The sequence below is a fragment of the Temnothorax longispinosus genome, chromosome 3, assembly GCF_030848805.1.
Source record: "Temnothorax longispinosus isolate EJ_2023e chromosome 3, Tlon_JGU_v1, whole genome shotgun sequence".
NCBI lineage: Eukaryota > Metazoa > Arthropoda > Insecta > Hymenoptera > Formicidae > Temnothorax > Temnothorax longispinosus.
In genome coordinates, this window is record NC_092360.1 from 19,506,657 (window position 1) to 19,518,048 (window position 11,392).

General features: G+C 32.1%; 1 protein-coding gene and 1 long non-coding RNA gene across 3 annotated transcripts in view; one reads left to right on the forward strand and one right to left on the reverse strand.

Moving 5' to 3' along the window:
- LOC139809523 (uncharacterized) overlaps positions 1-11,392 on the reverse strand; it is a 28,779-nt gene that overhangs the window by 12,615 nt on the left and 4,772 nt on the right. The gene's annotated exons all lie outside the window — the stretch shown is intronic.
- Positions 485-10,406, forward strand: LOC139810028 (probable glutamate receptor). 2 transcript variants are annotated; one of them, XM_071773369.1, is made up of 10 exons: positions 485-768; positions 1,057-1,220; positions 1,785-2,129; positions 4,327-4,442; positions 5,167-5,331; positions 6,300-6,553; positions 6,933-7,141; positions 7,243-7,505; positions 9,007-9,201; positions 9,272-10,406. In XM_071773369.1, the coding sequence occupies exons 1-10, from the start codon at positions 567-569 to the stop codon at positions 9,381-9,383; spliced, it is 2,025 nt and encodes a 674-aa protein (XP_071629470.1). In that variant the 5' UTR covers positions 485-566; the 3' UTR covers positions 9,384-10,406. The 2 variants fall into 2 exon arrangements, with proteins under 2 accessions (XP_071629470.1, XP_071629471.1); XM_071773370.1 differs by lacking the exon at positions 485-768 and having other exon boundaries at positions 1,091-1,220; positions 1,760-2,129.

An 11,392-nucleotide genomic window follows, 5' to 3' on the forward strand; every position in this document is an offset into this window, starting at 1 on the left:
CAAAACTGAGCTGTAAACTATTTTAAAAGAAAAATCTTCTGCCAGAAAAAGAAAACTTGTATCCAGATTTCTAGAATATTTTATAAAAGATCTAAATTAGTAAAAAAAGGTGATTAAATATATATAAGAGTGACTACATCAACGAAAAAAGTCTAATGCTTTTTAGTATTTAATACCTTTTTATTTTGTAAGAAATATTTCTTGTAGAACTGTCAAATGTTTTATATCATTTTTCATGTCATTATAAAACAACGGATAAAATAATACAAATGTGTTAAATTATAATGCATAAATTTGATTTCATTTCATATAGTAGAACTTTATAGTAGAATTGATGGTCTCAAACTTTTAGCCGACAGTATACTTCGCATCAATGTAGCGTCCGTCACGAATGATAAATATTTTATATGCGGTAATAGTCGATTCATTGCGCCGATTTCCCCTTCATTACGTCTTCATTTTTCCAGATTATAAGCGGTTTTGTCATAGATGGAAGTATCGAATCCGGCTATATACGCAAAAAAGATTACGGTGTACGCGGCAGATAATAATCGGTACTGTCGACAATGCCGAAGGGATCTATTTGCAATCGTTCGGCGAATAAAAAAGCGAATGAAATGTTCTTCATCGTTCTGTGCATCCTTGCAATATCGCTCGACACTGCATCCTCTCGTCGCATAGACAACGTGATCCTACAATTTATCGCCGATGCGACGCCCATTTTATTCTCGCCGTCGAGGATATTTTTACATACATGCATCAGCTGTGGCAAGATTTTCGAATTCACATTTCGAGATTCTTAAAAAATACAATTAAAAAAAATAAATAAATAAAATGTAAATTATGAAGTAAACTTTAAGAAAGAGAAAGAGAGGAACAGAGACTTTTTTAAAATCTCAATTTAGAACATCACATAAACTAATCACATTACCATGAACTTCGTTATATCCTGGAATAGAATATGTCATGATATAAAATTATAATAATTTTATTCAAGAAAACAAATAAAAATATTAAAAGAATTTTAATTGATTCCTTTCTTCTTTTTTTTTTCAGATGACACGATTAAATTATCGAGAGAAATGTCAAACTATCGTTTGATTCATGGCATCCATAATTTCGTCGAGGATCTCGAAGAGAGAATTTACGACAATTTAGAACATCGAAATCTTTACATGCTGGACCTGCACTGCGATTATGCCATCGACATTTTACGACAGGTACTGACAGGTCTGTCTGGGAGCACAAATACAATCCCTATGAAAGTGGCACACCACTTTAAAAAATAAAAATTTTATTAACAGTCCTATTTGCATCCACAATATTCCTATAATTTCTGATGATTTTTAGAAATAATTCCATTGATATATATCGTTTAAAAAAACATCTAAAAAACGGAACTATTTTAAAAAAACCAGCCAGAGCTATTAAACTGTTGTGGATGCAAATAGAACTCTTGATGATAAAACTTGTGATTTTTTAAAATAAGGCACCAATTTCACAGACACACAAATAAACGTTGACTCTCGGATTAAAAGGATCGAAAAAGTAAAGGCAATGCGACTCTCCACCTCATCACTCACTGTTTATCGACGTTAAAAATTTTGCCTGAGACCTACAATATTCACTTGCGGTTGCCTAATAAATTTAGATTACAGTCCATTGTCAATTAAAAAATGTCTTTAACGTTCCTAAACTAATGGTATATAAGAGTTACAGGGAGTTCTTTCGTCATCCGTTTAAACTAATTAATTATTAGGTATGTATCTGACATTGTGCAATAGGCGCATTCGAAGAGAATGTTCATCGCCCCGACAAAGTGGCTACTTCTTCAAGATCGAAGAACGATAATCGATAACACCAACATAACTTCCACGTATGACAACTCGATACTGGACGTCTTTAAGGATCTAGCTGTCTATCCTGACAGTGACGTGGTCCTCGCTCGAAGATTCGACAGTGACTTTCTTCATCTGATGTCCGTGTACAGACCGAGTCCACAACGAGCAGTGATATGGGAAAATCGCGGGAATTGGACAGTCAAGAACGGTTTACAAATGAGTACTTTCGACGCGTCTCCGACACGGAGAAGAAATCTTCAACAGACGGCTCTTAAATCCTGTCTCGTGGTACTTTGAACATGTATTCGTCCACCGTGCAAAGAATAGCATTTATTGTACACTGAAAAAAAAATTTGTTAATCCGAAAAATTTATATTTAGTCCAATATGATCAACTAAACATTTTAGTTAGTTAACTTAACCCCTCGCTTAACCCTTTCGGTACAGAACGATCGAGACGCGAACGGCCCTCCAGTGGACGAAACGTTGATCTGCCGATATACGCGATTCGGCCGAGAGAGCTAGGTACTTGACGTTCAACGCCTTCAATTATTATATAAAATAAAACTCAATAACAAAAACAATTTAAAAAGTTTATTAACAAAAACATTTCAAGTAACATTTCAAGTTGCTCGGACGCAGTTGCCATGTGGACAGTGACTACAGTTACTGCTCGGTCGCAGCAGTTAGCATGTGGACAGTGACTATAGTTACTGTTCGGCCGCAGCGAGCAGTATAATGTATAATGGACAGTAACTGTAGTCACTCTCCGTACTGAAAGGATTAATAAATTGTTGAAACAACCAATATTCAGTTAACTAATAAACTAACTAACTAATTAACTAACTAACAACTAACTAACATGTATAGTAGTTGAACGTATCGGACTAAATATTTTTTCGGATTAACAATTTTTTTTTAAGTGTATCAGTGATACATAATCAAAGATATATTCTCTTTACAAGTATTTAATACATGTACATTAGGGTGTATCATTTTGGAGCAACTTTTTTTTTTATTTTACGAATAGCATATATACTTGCAGGAAGGTAAAATAAGATACCTGTTAAAATTTTAGCCCTTAATATTAATATTAACAGGTTGCTCATCGTGATTTTTTATTTTTTATTTAGTAAGATAGAAAAAATTTTATAACTATCTAACAAACAGTAATACAGCATTGCGCCACATAGATTTTCTGTAGTAAATTTACCGCTCTACAAAAAAGATCTCTTATCATTTATTCATAAATTCAACCGTTCAAAAGATATTCAAAGTTAAAGTTTGATAAATTTTATAAAACTTGTTTTTGCTTCTTATGAATTTTGTATCATATCGACTATCAAAAATTATGAAATAATCATTATATATTTTTGTAGAAAATTTAACGATCTACAAAAAAGGTCTCTTATATTTTTTTCATAAATATAACCATTTAGACGATATTAAGGTTTATACTTTGAACTTTAAACCTTAATATCGTCTAAATGGTTATATTTATGAAAAAAATATAAGAGACCTTTTTTGTAGATCGTTAAATTTTCTACAAAAATATGTATTTCTTATTTCATAATTTTTGATAGTCGATATGAAACATCATTCATAAGAAGCAAAAACAAGTTTTATAAAATTTATCAAACTTTAACTTTGAATATCTTTTGAACGGTTGAATTTATGAAAAAATGATAAGAAATCTTTTTTGTAGAGCGGTAAATTTACTACAGAAAATCTATGTGGCGCAATGCTGTATTACTGTTTGTTAGATAGTTATAACATTTTTTCTATCTTACTAAATAAAAAATAAAAAATTGCGATGAGCGACCTGTTAATATTAATATTAAAGGCTAAAATTTTAACAGGTATCTTATTTTACCTTCCTGCAAGTATATGCTATTCGTGAAATGAAAAAAAAAGTTGCTCTAAAATGACACACCCTAAATTGTACATTTACTATTATTTCATTCTAATAAGAAAGTAGAAAAGACAAAAACGCCGCAAATGTAACTCAGGAGTAAGTATACTATGGGCGTTCTAAATCACTTGTGGAGGAGGAAGACGGCGTGGTGGGGGGTGACGTCACCGGCATGGTGGGATATGACGTCATCGGCGTAGAGGTGGATGACGGCATGTTTGCATCATTAATTAAATTTTTTTTATTAAATAATTATATTAATTAAATTAGGTTATATAAAATTATATTAATTTATAGGTTATAAATAATTAAATTAATTGAGTTAGGTTATGATTCATTATAACCTAATTTAATTTATATAATTATTTAATAAAAAAAAATTTAATTAATGATGCAAACATGCCGTCATCCACCTCCAAGCCGATGACGTCATACCCTACCACTCCGGTGACGTCACCCTCCACCACGCCGTCTTCCCCCTCCACAAGTGATTTAGAACGCCCATAGTATACCTACTTTCAGGCTTTAGATATTTGAAACTCTGCGCAGAGGTACATTTTTTTCATCTTTGCAGATAACAAATCCTGACACGATCAATCACTTGACTGATTTTATGTATAAATTAGTAGATCCTATGGCGAAGATTAATTATGTCTGGGTACACCATTTAGTGAACCGCATGAACGCAACGTGAGTCTTATTCTCCTGACGGTAAAACATATCAATATTGTTAAGATCTTTATGAAGTAACTTTAACGACAATAAAACCGAGTTTGTTAATTGCAAATCTAACAATCATAGACTACGTTTACACGGACCGATTTACACCAAAGTTATAACATCGATGTTATAACTACTGACGTTAGATGCTGCAGTGTAAACACTCTTTTACGACGAAGTTATTACATCGATGTATGATAGTAACTCAAAGTCGTTTGGTGAAGAGGCTTAGGGTTACTACATCGACGTAAAAAGGATGTGTAAACGGTCGCATAAATGCAAATCTTAAAAGGATAAAGCTGTAAAACGAAATATAAAATCATTTATTAGACGAGCTTAGTGATCAGACAATTATACCTATAGATGACAAAAATCAGTTTTCATAATTAGATGTATAAATGAAGCTGATTACTTAATTATATAAGCATATGTGCCATGCGTCTCATTAACAAAAATAAAGCGTATGATGCGACCTTATCGAACTCGAACGCGAAAAAATACCGTCACAATTGTTCGACTATCTTCTTTAAAAACGTTTCTACACTTTTGACCAATACATGAAATAATTTACGTCGTGAGAATCGAATAATTCTTTATGTAAAGTAAATAAAGTAAAGTAATTCTTTATGTAAAGTAACGAGACATGAATCTTGGAAATCAGTGTATATTGCAATTTGATGTTCTTATACGGTAGGGTAAAGTTCAATGTTGTAAACCACTTTGGACACAACAACAATGGAACTTGGGACGGGATGATCGGGATGCTACAACGACGCGAGATCGATATTGGCTTCACTGCGTTTATGCTGCCCGATCGCTTGACTATAGTGCAATTCATTCAACTGTACATACGCTCTAGGTAAAATTGCATATAAAATCCAGTCAGTCAAATCTTCAGTTACTTTTACGTTTTACGATACGCAACATGCATGCATTATCATGAATAAGTAAAAAAAATCTTTTCTAAAATTGAAAATATTGAAATCCCCTTGACATCAAATTTATCTCTTATATAATTCTTCCGTTACTGTGTTCTCATCCATACTTTCTCCCTTTCCATAAAATTGTCCATCAAAATATGAATAACTTTATTTATTTTCAATGACAGCAGTCTCGGTAATTCTTTACAGACATACGCAAAAAACGAAAGTTATCGAGTAAGAATGTAAAAAAGACATTTTTAAGACTGTGTTTTCGCACAATAATTCCGTTCCAATTTTTGTTTTAAATAAAATTTTCGTTAACAATTTGAAAAAATTTATTTTATAATTTATACTGTAAATATTTTTAAACTCTTATAATTTAAAAATAATGCTTTGTTTAAACACATTTGCGTACGTGGATAACAATAATGACGGAGCCATAATAGCCATATAAATATATAGCCATATAAATAATCGATTTTTTTATTAAGCAAATGTAGATATAAAAAAAATATCTTGCAACGAGCGCACAGAAATTTAAGTTAACTGATGGTATTACCGGCAACGTAAGATATTATTAATAAATAATCTTAATAAATTGTCTTCTCTGAATTGATGATAATAATAGAGATAATTAATCCTTCACCTCTAAAGTACAGATATTTAATTAGCATACAGTCTTAATTACGCTATTTGATGTCTATAACATTAGATTTTATATACAAAATTAATATGTATTTTATTAATAACATCATATTGTTTAATATCATTCCCATCGTATACCTCCATTTATTCTTAAATCTATAACTTCTATCCTTTCTATCACATTTATATTTCTTATTACTATATTGTGTCAGAGAGATTTATTACTAATTTTTGTCATAATACATAAAATTTTGAATAGTGTGTGTTTCGTATTTCGACGGCCGCTACTGTCGACCGTGAAAAATATCTTCACCTTGCCCTTTCAACGAAATGTCTGGATTGCAACTGCTATATTTCTTGTTCTCGTCTTCTGCTTGTTATATATATCTATGAAATGGGAACATTATCGAGGCACTTCGAAAAGATCGGCAGCTTACTGGAATCAAATAAAAGTCAGCGAACCAACGGCTGTCGATGGTCTTCTCCTCCTTTTAGGCGCATTTGCGCAACAAGGTACAATTTACTAACCTAAGAGCTCTGCAATTTTCACCTTGTAAATAAAAATATATCAAAAAGTAAACTCATAAAATACAGTAAAAGTTTTCTACTTTGGAATCGTCGAAATCGAGTTACTCTTCTATTCTGGAATTTTTTCTCACTGTCCACTCTTATTTCGATACGCAAAATCAAACTTTTGTACTTTCTGTTTTCCACCTTCTTTCTCATTGATAATTACATAATTATGTGGCAAATATGGACAAAAAAAGAAATTCAGACAAAAGAAATATTTAAATTTACAGCAAGAGAATTATTTTAGAAGAAAAATAGGTATATCTCCAGAATGTATGAGCCCAAAATAGAGAGAATTTTATTGCTTCTGGTATATTCGTAGGGTATTCGTATGAGCCATACAGAATCTCATCTCGCATCGTCACTCTTATGTTATTGCTGACCTCACTGAGCCTTTATGCGGCTTACACGGCAAATATTGTGGCTCTTTTGCAGTCTACCACGGACTCAATCAAAACCCTTTCCGATCTCCTATACAGTCCGTTAATTCTCGGAGGACAGAACGTAACATACAACCGATATCTTATGAAGGTAGATAAAAGTTAATAAATAAAAGTTTATTAATCTTGAAACAAAGAATTAAATGACAAAAGATTATAGATAGAAATAATTTTCTTTCTGTTGCAATATAGAATTTTCAAGGTTCTGTCAGAAAGGCGATTCTGCAGAAAATCGAAAGCAAATCGAACTGGATGAGCCTGGAGGAAGGGGTACGCCGCATAGGAAGCGAGTCTTTCGCGTTTCATGGTTCACGAAACTTGATATACAGCCTTATACAGAGCACGTATCAGGAAGAGAAGAAGTGTGGTCTAACTGAGATCGATTATGTGATCGCAATAAACCCGCTTCTTTCAATAGCAAAGCAATCGCCTTATTCGGAGATAATAAAAAATGGGTAAGTTATCAACTTGTCGCATCCTCAAATATGAATTTAAGCAAATTAAAGTTTAACGTGAAAATCTTTTGTCAGAAAACGCGTAGTGCCTCGTATCAAGTAAGGGAACTATGCCTAATATCGCCCTTGTTCCTAATTCCGCACCTTATGATATTGAGACTATTACGTGTTGTGTTGCATTCTGTCAGTGAGCAGTGAAAGCTGTTGAAACAACACCGTTTTGGACGATCTTTTGTTTTATTTTAATTAGAATTATATGATATAAAAAGTGGCATGACCAAGGGCATGACAGTTCATAGTTTTAACGGTTTCGAAATTTCGCAGGAGGTATATCTTTCGTTATTAATACAGCAAAAAAGATATGTACTAAGAACGAATGTCTGTCATGAAAGCATGTAATATTGTGTCTAATTTTATTCCTAAATTAGAGATATTGTTGCTAACCATTATTGTGATGCTTTAATCGGTTACGTTTCTTCCTTGTAATGTTCCTAATTCCTCCCTCCAGGAATTTTCATTATACCGTCCATTTTTCTTAACTGGTTTGCCTCTAGAATACCTCTGACGCTCCCTCAGCCTCCTGTCCAATGAGTAACAAAATCTTTTTGCGAGAGTAAATCCAGGCGGGATGCTGACCAGACTACATCATCCCACCTTATAGCTCGTGGAACCCCATAAGCTTTCTTAATCGTTAAAAGAGCATATTTTTACCAACTTTATGTGCCTTGTTTTGAGTTGTTTATTTTTAATAAAAATATGTAAGGGCGCAATATTAAAAACACTGTTTTTTTATGTCGTCAAATGCTACTTTTTTGTTTTCCTTTAGAAAAGATAGTTAAAGTAAATTTTGAACACATTCATGCCATGGAGATCATGTTACGATAATCATAGAATAAAATGATGCGGTTTAGTTATATTCTTATAATTTTCAGTCAAGATTTTGGTTTTTAAAAATAGGGTGCGATATTAGGCACAGTTCCCCTATGTACAACCTCAAGGCCATATAATCGAGAATATGACGTTAAAAAGTTGACAATTTAAGACGTTACATTCATAAAATTACGCTTTTCGTTGAAAAGAAAGACTTTGTTTACGAAATTATTAAGAATAAAATATATATATATGGAGGAGTTAAAGCCATAGTGGTGTAAGTCACTTTTTTTAACCTATCGAGTTAAGTTCATAGATGCAGTCTACACATGCAGATATGTTGAAAAAAGAAGAAGAAAAAGTGGTAAAAAAAATTGACTTACACCACTATGGCTTTAATCCCTCCATATATACACGAGGAACATATTTTCCATAAAATAAACATTATCTACAAAAAGCACTTGCATTGATGTTCTCATACATGACATTTATGATTTTTTAATATTAATAACTTAGCAATTGCCTTCGAGAGTAATTTTATTTAAAACTTACGTTTGAAGAAAATTGCATGTATAAAATATTAAAATAAATGCGGCATATGTATAATAGTACTCGAAGAAAATATTTTCAGAGCTTTGAAACTGCGAGAATATGGACTCATGTATCGCGACGAGTATCGTTTGTACACAAGAAAGCCAACGTGCTCGAGTCAGACTAGCTTCATCAACATCGGTTTCACGGAATGCTACTTCGCGATAGTCGTAATGGGCTACGGAACGCTACTTAGCGTAATCGTGTTTGCACTCGAGTTGTTGTGGCACAAAAGGTAATATTCAAGAAAAACTCTCTTCTATACACGCGACGCGTCATTAATATCCTATCATTTCTTTTTACAGGCAGAGTACGAATATGCTAGAAGAAACAGTACCAACTGTGGCAGAAGAAACGGATCTTGGGACCGCCAAATACATGACTAGACTATTGCGAAAATTCACTCAGCGGAATTAAAAAAAACTAAAACTTTCTAAATTCCTGCTGATGCGTCAATCAAATTAGCTTGATCACTCTGCGCATTTTTTCCGCGATCTTAACGAAGGAAAGTCTATAGTCAATATTAATTTAGCACACACGTTAATAGCGTATGGTAATTAGTAGTAGAAATTGATAGTAAGAGGCATGTACGTAATTCTACTTGTTGGAAAGAAAGTTGGTCCCGTAAAGTTCTTTTAACGCGTGCAACGTATCGTCTATCTGTCCTATCTTAACTTCGAACAAAACTCCTGTCTCGCAATACGATCCGCCGAAATCGATTAATAAAGATAATTGCACTTGTAATCATTTAACTTTTAATAAAGATTATTACATATACTACATATATAGTACATATTATGGAATTATTTTCTAAATAAACATAGGAATTGTATATCGTATGCATAATTTTTTATAAGAAAAAACCCTAATCAAAGAGCATGTTTATTTGTGATGAAAAACTATAATGACATATTTAAAACACAATGTAATTATGTTTAAGAAAATTACAAAATACAAAATGTTTTATTAACATATTTTAAGTTTAATTACGCGCTACCTTTTTGCTTATTCTGCTTTGCGTAACAAATCCCTACGTCTACATTCTTCAATAGTTTTATTTCAATTGCGTCGTGTATTTGAAACACTATATATACAAATAACTCCAGTATAAACATTCATGTTAATATTTCTGAATCCCTAAAGAGCAGATGGAAACCTATTATTCCGACTGTTGTCATTTGAAAATCGAATATATATACCGTAGTGACATCTGCTAACAAGATATCATACCAATTTACGCGATGAAGAAAATGCAATTATGCGCGAATATGTGAAGCTACAGTTTACAGCCTATATACAATATTGAATATACTGATAAACGTAACAAACATAATAATCGCGAAACAATAATTTTCACATGTTACGACACTTTCAATCAAATAATACATTATATTATTGTATATATGTTTTGTCTTGTGTAATAAAAACTACAAAGATGGACTTTGTGTTTTGAACATATATTTTCATAAAACCTTTTCCCGTTCAAAAGTGAGTCTTTATAGTAACGTGTTTGACTAACAAATGTTAGCCTATCAAACTAAATTATATATAATGTAAATTATTAAATAATTATTACGTAATTATTATATAAATTATATTATATTAAATTATTACATTTAACACATCTATGACAAAAAAGACCAATTAAATTTCTTATATTTAAAGCTATTATAAATCCCAAATGTAGGTAGCAAATCATTTACATTGCAAGCATTAACTATTCTTAAGCAATTACATTTTTTTTAATTCTAAGATTTTAAAGCTCTTAAAAATTTCAAGCAAATTTAGAGGGTCACTGAATTTGCGGAAATTGAATATTTAAGCAGTTATATATAATTCTTTAAAATGTCACAGATTTTGACTGTATTAAAGCAAGCCACTGAAATTGCACAAGTTGAATATTTTTAAGCAGTTATAATTCTTTAAAACGTTAAAGATTTTGAAAATATTAAAAATTTTAAGTCAAAACAATTTAGCAGGCCATTGAATTTGAATATTTTTATATAAATCTTCAAAATGTCAGGAATATTGAAAATATTAAAAGTGATAAGCCAAGAAAATTTTGTAGAACGGAATTTATGAGAATTGAATATTTTTAAGCAATTATAATTCTTTATATTAAAGACCTATTTTAATACCTACAAGAATCTCTACAGTTATTCACTGATGCAACGTGTAATACGCAAATATTTCTTCGATGTCCGCGATACTTAAATAGGGTCGATTCAGACACAGCCGTGCCGTATCCGTACCGTGCACGAAACAGAAACATCAGACAAGGATGGAGACAATAGGTATCCTTGTCTGATGTTCTCTTTCGTGCACGGTACGGATACGGCACGGCTGTGTCTGAATCGACCCTTATGCGATAATGCGGCGTTACACCGCGATTTCGTTATGCATCTTTGATTAGCCTTAGTTTCGAG